The 7164-nt window shown below is 50.3% G+C and overlaps 1 protein-coding gene across 1 annotated transcript; it reads left to right on the top strand.

Annotated features, from left to right (window-relative positions):
- The first annotated feature begins 1161 nt into the window (after positions 1-1161).
- LOC119461953 (uncharacterized) lies at positions 1162-3871 on the top strand. The gene is made up of 4 exons (XM_049672346.1): positions 1162-1441; positions 1563-1776; positions 2162-3208; positions 3660-3871. The coding sequence occupies exons 1-3, from the start codon at positions 1340-1342 to the stop codon at positions 3196-3198; spliced, it is 1353 nt and encodes a 450-aa protein (XP_049528303.1). The 5' UTR covers positions 1162-1339; the 3' UTR covers positions 3199-3208; positions 3660-3871.
- Positions 3872-7164: the final 3293 nt, after the last annotated feature.

The following is a 7164-nucleotide window of genomic DNA, read 5'->3' as shown; positions in this document are numbered from 1 at the left end:
CATTAAAAGTTCGTAGACTTGCATTTTATGGCGAACTCAGATTTACTAGGGGAAAGAACTTCCCACATCTATGTAAGAAGACAAATGACGCGACCGTGTTTGTTCATTAGCTGTTCGTCTCTCTGGCATAGGAACTGTGCAAATAAATTCTGGCTTTTCATATGCTAAAAGTTAGCGAATGTGGGCCAATAAATGTACAAAGCTGACGCTTGAGTCAGCAGTGGAAATAGAAATAAGAAAAAAAAAAGACAGTGCATCTAATAAAACTATCACCTAAGATGGCCGTCTCCGATTTGTATGCGCTTCATGAGAACAAATGGATGCTGCTCAAATATAGTGCAGTGCAATGCAAACTTGATATACGATTGGCCCTCGTGACTTTGTGAATGCAGAAAGAATTAAACGCGATGTCTGTATGGCGTCAATCGACAGTACGTTGCGCAACACACAATGATGCCGCGTCTCAGAATAACACTGTACAATATCGTTGCGGGGCGCGGCGAACGAAAATGACTTTATGATTCCTTTTGACCACGCTAGCGAACAACATTCAACTTCCGTCATGTTGCCATGCGACACAACCCATTGCAGGTGTGAAAATCGTGTAAATCTTCTCATCAAGGGAATTCTTCCTGCCACGCCAGTAACACACCAAAGAACAAGTAGAGTGCACAAGGCGCATCTCTCAATACACGAAGTTGCGCATTCTATGTAACGGAAAGGGGAACGTATGCCGCCTAGGCACGCCGCGTCACCGCCTTGCTTTACTTTTTCATTATATTCGACAGAAGCCGTGCAAGGTGAACGCGCAATAATCGTGTTCGCCCCCACCACCCGCTCGTAATCCGTCGCGCGCCATCGAGACAGGAGCGCGAGGAGAGCGCTGGGCAACAGGGAAGTGTGCCATCTCCTCCCGGCGCACAAGGCATCCGTCCGGCGAGCGAGCGTTCGAGTTTCGGCTTCCACTTTCATCCGAGGAAACTCGTTAGGGGTCAGGACCCGTCCGGCCGAACGCTCTCCCCTTCGTCGGACGCTGCCGACCGTCCAGCGAACGTTTGCAAGGGGGCGCAGGAACGTCCACCAGCCTACCGGCCGGCTATTCTCGCCCCGTGCCTCAAGAATGGCAGTGTTTTGCTCCTCCATCCGGGCCAGCCGGCCGCCAGCGGTGGGAGATGGGCCGTCCTTTCCCTTTCGGCGGGGAAGCAGCGAGGGCCTGCCGGGCCCCTCCTCCCCGAAACCACCAACTTTCTCTTCGCTGCCCTCTCGCGTCGTCGTCCTCTTCCTCGTTGCGCTCGCAGGCCTACAGCTGGCCGAGGGCGCTGCGAGGCGGCCCGTATAAATGCCAAGTGCCCCCACTGTTGAGCACATCAGTCGGCAAGCAGCAGCGCGGCATCTGGCCCAGCACAGGGACTCGAAGAACCGCGGCATGAATCCCTTCAAGGTAAACGCGGAGAGGTGACAGGACGCGTGCGGTTGTGGAGGCGCGCGTCGTCCCCAACGTCGCGAGTGGATTACACGGTTGCGCAGCCTGGGAATCCAAGGAGTTCGTGTCTTGATTGCAGGTGCTCACGGTCGCCTTGTGTGCCGTCCTAGCGATGGCAGGCGACATCGGCGGAGGCGGAGGTAGTGGAGGCTACGGCGGAGGTGGCGGAGGCTACGGAGGAGGTGGTGGAGGCTACGGCGGGGGCGGCTTCGGAGGAGCCAGCTTCCTAGGTGGCTTCGGAGGCGGAGGCTTCGGCGGCGGCGGCGGTGGATTCGGAGGCGGTGGATTTGGAGGTGCGACTCCCCGTCACAGCGCGCAGAACAAGAAGAGGGCTCGTCTTAAACTCTTTATAAAACCTTTCTGGTTCAGCAAAATCACGATTTGAAATGCAGTGAAGAAACCTGCGTCGTATCCTGCAAATGTTCTTCTCAGCATTATGCGTGTGAATACTCTAGCAGGGCTGTTGCGTACTGTGCACTGCTCTTGTTAATGTAACATTGATAATGAATTTCCATTAAGACACAGTCATAGGCAAGCTCGTGTACAGTTTATCTCCAACATGTTGTTCGGTAGATGCTGCTCCCGATTGCTACCTTCACAGTGGAGTTGGCCAATTATAAGACCGTCCATGGCAATGGTGTCATTAACATCAGATAAGCTTACGCATTAGCGCATTAGGCGCATTTTCCCCATGCCTCCGGCAACCCTTGATCAGCCCGTTTTTCTATCTTTCCTCAGGCGGTGGCGGCGGCGGTGGCGGCGCTAGCAAGACCATTGTGGTCTCCGTCAGTGGCGGAGGCGGCGGCGGTGGTGCAGCTCCTGCTCCCCGGCCCGTAACCCGCTACACTGCTCACATTGACCGAACGCCTTTGCCCATCAAGTACAAGCAGGGTCTCGTCGCCACCGGCAATGGCATCTCTCTTGTCGAGCCCATCATGGTCGCCACTCAAGTGCCGGGACCTAGGATCAGCTTCCCGCAAGGCATCCCCCGACCACAGCAAGCCAGTGTTCACGTCGCCGAGATCCAGAGGGTTGATGGCGGCGGCGGTGGATTCGGAGGCGGCGGCGGTGGATTCGGAGGCGGCGGCGGTGGATTCGGCGGCGGAGGCTTTGGCGGTGGCGGATTCGGCGGCGGCGGATTCGGCGGCGGCGGATTCGGCGGTGGCGGATTCGGTGGAGGAGGCGGCGGCGGATACGGAGGCGGCGGATTCGGAGGTGGCGGATTCGGAGGTGGACTTACCGGTCTCGGTGGTGGCTTCGGAGGTGGTTTTGGTGGCGGATTCGGAGGCGGTTTCGGAGGTGGCGGCGGCGGTGGCGGCGGAAGTGTGTTCCCGCACCCCAGGGTTGAAGTAGCCGAAGCCGTGCACAAGATTCCGCTGGGCACAGCAGCCGATACGCATAAGGAAGGAGGCGGCGGAGGCCATGGAGGTGGCGGTGACACCGCTGTCTTAAGCGTCGACGTCCACCATCATGGCGGTGGTGGAGGCGGAGGCGGAGGACACGGGGGCGGATTCGGTGGTGGACATGGAGGTGGATTCGGTGGCGGCGGTGGCTATGGAGGCGGTGGACACGGCGGTGGTGGCGGAGGTCACGGAGGCGCTGCGTTTGCCGCCATCCCGGTGAAGGTGGTCGAAGTCGCCGGAGCCGCCGGCGGTGCCGGCGCTGTGTCAGGCGGAGGAGGAGGAGGCGGACACCACGGAGGAGGATGGCATTAGACCTCATGACGTCAGTACCTCAGAACGTGTCTGTGATTGGATCGTTAAAGTGATGACAATTACTTCTGCCCTAAGGTTAGTCCTTAGCAGATGGTGATGCTGCCGTGAGAAAAATTAGAAAGCGCACAGTACGTATGCACGCGTTAATGCTCATCTCTTTCTGCTCTCAACAATAGGATCATGTGCCATCCACGCCTAAAAGTATTTAAGTTATATGTTCGAACACTATCTCCATTACTGTTAATTCGGAACGTGCTGTCGTAACATCGTCACCATTATTTGTCCTATTGACGTTCAAACAGCTGAACACTTAAGCTTGGCATCGGCAGCATTTTGATTAGTCACAAAGATGGACCATTTTGTTTCTTTGCACCTTCTTTATCAGCGGGAAGAATTTCGGCTGCTTTTTTCTCGCATGCCAAAGACCCGGTTAACACTTGCTTTGCTTACTTTCATTGCAGGAACCAAATAGTTGATACGAAGAATTGTCGCCAGCTGCGAGCATATTGCTCCAACCTGCCAAATGCGCCACGCGCCGAGGCGCTCACCGTCAGCACTGCCACGGCACCAGGGAACACCAGCCGAACACTGTCATCCTGTTTTGTAATATACTGTTGTGAGAGGTTGTGTGAACTTCTCAACCCTTCTGTAAAATAAACCTTTGTAAATATGGTTAAAAGAATGGCTTCGTTTCTTTTTATTATCCAGTGTGGACGATAACAGTAGTCTTATAGAACCATGGCTGAAGTTTCAAAAGAAATGAGTTGAAATATTCCTGCAGTGGTACTAGTTCTACCGCTGCATTCAAAGTTAGCGCAGAGTCAGACGACGAAACGTGTGAGCAGCGAAGCTGATGATGTCGGGTTTTCTTCAGCCTGACTACACGCTCACAGGCACGAAATATATTACCGTCGTTTATTGCATCACCACCATTGTTACGATGAATGCGTGAAGAAAACGATGTGAACGTTTTCGCACCTGTCAGTGACGTCAGTAGCGTGCTACTTCTTTGTCTCAGGGTGAATACCTTCTTCTGACTCACTTCAATGCCGCACGCTTGTGACAAGAGCCCATCAAAAGCATCATTGATGGGCTCAGTATTATAGCTTCGTCTTTCATGTTTCGTCATTAGCTTCAAGAATGGCCATCCTTGCGGTTTGGTGCTGCATTCATGAAACGTAAGGAAGAACTAGCGGATTAGTATCGCTAGCAACTTGCTCCAGTGCATGCATGTTCGCAGCTAATATAAAAAAGAGCTCAGGTGAAAAGTTCGTATAGAACTTCCGAACTTCCAACGTATACTACTGGGAAAAAAAGAAAGAAAACAATACTCAAAATTACATTCAAGCACATTATCTTATGTATCTAACATTATCTAACATTATCTTATGTAATAATAAGGGTAATTAAGGAAAAATTTTTGTCTAATTCATTAAGCGAGTAACATTTACTCTGCTCTTTACTGCAGCTTTCATATAGTGCGAAAGACTCAAATGCTGGGGTGTGGTTGTAACAGATCATACATGTACAAATAAGCACGCTACGTAGAACATGGGACCACTTACAACACACGTGGCCCCGGAACTACGTGCTAAGACACACATACAAGTATCCACTTTACGAGTTTATATAGTCATGCTCTGAGCGGCATGACTCGCTCTGAGTGAAGCTTTATCTTATTCAGAAACTAAGACCAATACGATGTCTATCTGTTGATACTTGCGTGGCTGGCGAAGCTGCACACAAATGCTAATTGAGGGTGATAATGAGACGAACAAATCTTATTTTGCTCATAGAAGTGCTGACTAATTTTTCACATTCTCGTATGGGGACTAATTCTATTAAAGTGAAGAAAAATGATGTCTTTGACCATAAACAGAAAAACGTAGTGCATAAAATAAAATAATCTCTGTTTCTTCATTTGAAATAAGTTCTCTGCAATGTAAATATAAAGTTGCAGTTTCTGTTTGTTTTTTAACATTTATTTTTTTACAGCGTAGGAACCGCAAGTCTATTAAATTTTGCTGGAACCCGCAGCACGATCCCGAGAAGATATTTTGTTCACAGTAGCACCGCTAGTACAGTTGCACGGAGAAACAGCTGCCAGAGAATACGGACCGAAGTCCATGTCATGTGTACTAAACGAAGACAAGCAGATGAACGAATTTCTTAATAGGCAGACAGCTTGTAACAGTGTTATCAGCTCTGTAGTTGTTCGGCACGGCAACTTCAGCACTAATTTTCACCTCAGAGGAGATGAGGGTGCCATCAAGTTTTATTACTTGAACGCCGCGTAGCTAATAATGCTTAGGATATTCCTCATTGCTGTTGACTATAGAAACGACAGCACAGGAATCTCACGACTAACCACCGGTGACGGAGACTGAGAGAAGTTGAGACTTAAGTTGAATATATTGAGAGAAGTTTAAGAAATAATGGGCTTATTGGCTTTTGCTTAAGTAAAAAAAAGAACGGTTGTGCCTGCAGTTTAACTTCTTCAGAAACGTGTGAAGCATACGTCTTGAAATAAAATTAGGGGGCTATTTTACGTGCCAAAACCACGATCTTATTATGAGGCACGCCGTCGTGGGGGACTCCGGAAATTTGGACCACCTGGGGTTCTTTAACGTGCACCTAAATGTAAGTACACGGGTGTTTTCACATTTCGCCCCCATCGAAATGCGGCCGCCGTGGCCGGGATTCGATCCCGCGACCTCGTGCTCAGCAGCCCAACAGGGGCTTTATTGAATACAGTATATTCAGATGCAGAACACAACCCTAAATACTTTGACATGAATAGGAAAAGCTGTCTTGACAGGGCATTTAACACCTGACCAGGTACGCAGTGGCGCCTCTTGCGCACTTCACCAAGGTTCGCGCACAGTGTGCTGCAGACAAAGGAACGTTGGAAAATAAAAAATAAATAAAAAGTTTCATTTCTTTCTTAATTGCTCGCAAAATATGCCACAACAGTCTCCGGCAGCTGTTTTTATTGCAGATGCTCATAAAAATTATACGGAACTGTGGCTTATGTATGGAAAGATGGATGCTTCAGAGTAAAAATATGGTTTTGGCAAACTAAGCTACGAACGCTATTATTAACCTATGGGTGGGAAAGTTGGAGGACAGAAATGAAAGTCGACACTAAACTAAGGAGCTCACTACGAAAGATAGAACGGAGAATGAAAACACTTAGAGTTGAGAGTCAAGACGGCCGTATGTTCCCTAGTTAGGCTGGGGTGAGGTGGCGTTCAAGTTCTTCTGTTTAGGGTGTAGTGTTGCAAAATATCGGCGTACATTTTGGGGACTTCATCCTTGCTCCTTGGCACGTCCTGTTAGAAAGCCCGGTGAACGGGAGCTCGGGTGGAGGCATCGGCTGCCTCATTCCCCAGCAGGGACTCGTGCCCCGGATTCTAAACGATGCATATATCTGGTAGGTGCTTCTTTGACGTTGCTGTGAGGATTTGTAAGACTTGCCTGGATATTCTCCCTTTTAGAATATTTCGGCAAGCTGCTTGTGAATCAGGGAGTATTACTGTTCCCGCCCACAGGTTGAGATGACCAGGGCTATTGCTATTGCTGGGCAGCAAACTAAATTATATTTAAAAAAAATGGGGAGCAGGCTTTCACCGTCCCAGAAACCTGAGCAGGTGCAACTAGCGTTCCAGGGTCTGGGCTTGCCAGGACCATTAGTTTCCTGTAGGGTATTGAGCCGGCGTGGCAGCGGCGTAACTATAGCAGCTATAAAAGGAAGGAAGAAGCGCCCAGACGCGCGCGCAGTCCCGCTCTGTGAAGCGCGCGCGTTTGTGGGCTTGACCGACGCAGGAAATGTCTCACCGCTGAGCATACCGCCGACAAGGAACGCTTAGCCTGACGAGCTGTCAACCCTCGCTGGCGTCCTGTCGGCCTGCTATTTCGAGAGTTCTGACCCCCTCCCGTCCTCCCTTCGTATATACGCAGTCGTTG

The sequence above is a fragment of the Dermacentor silvarum genome, chromosome 8, assembly GCF_013339745.2.
Source record: "Dermacentor silvarum isolate Dsil-2018 chromosome 8, BIME_Dsil_1.4, whole genome shotgun sequence".
Classification (NCBI taxonomy): domain Eukaryota; kingdom Metazoa; phylum Arthropoda; class Arachnida; order Ixodida; family Ixodidae; genus Dermacentor; species Dermacentor silvarum.
Note: the sequence above shows the minus strand (reverse complement) of the source record. Positions and strands in the feature narration are given on the sequence as shown.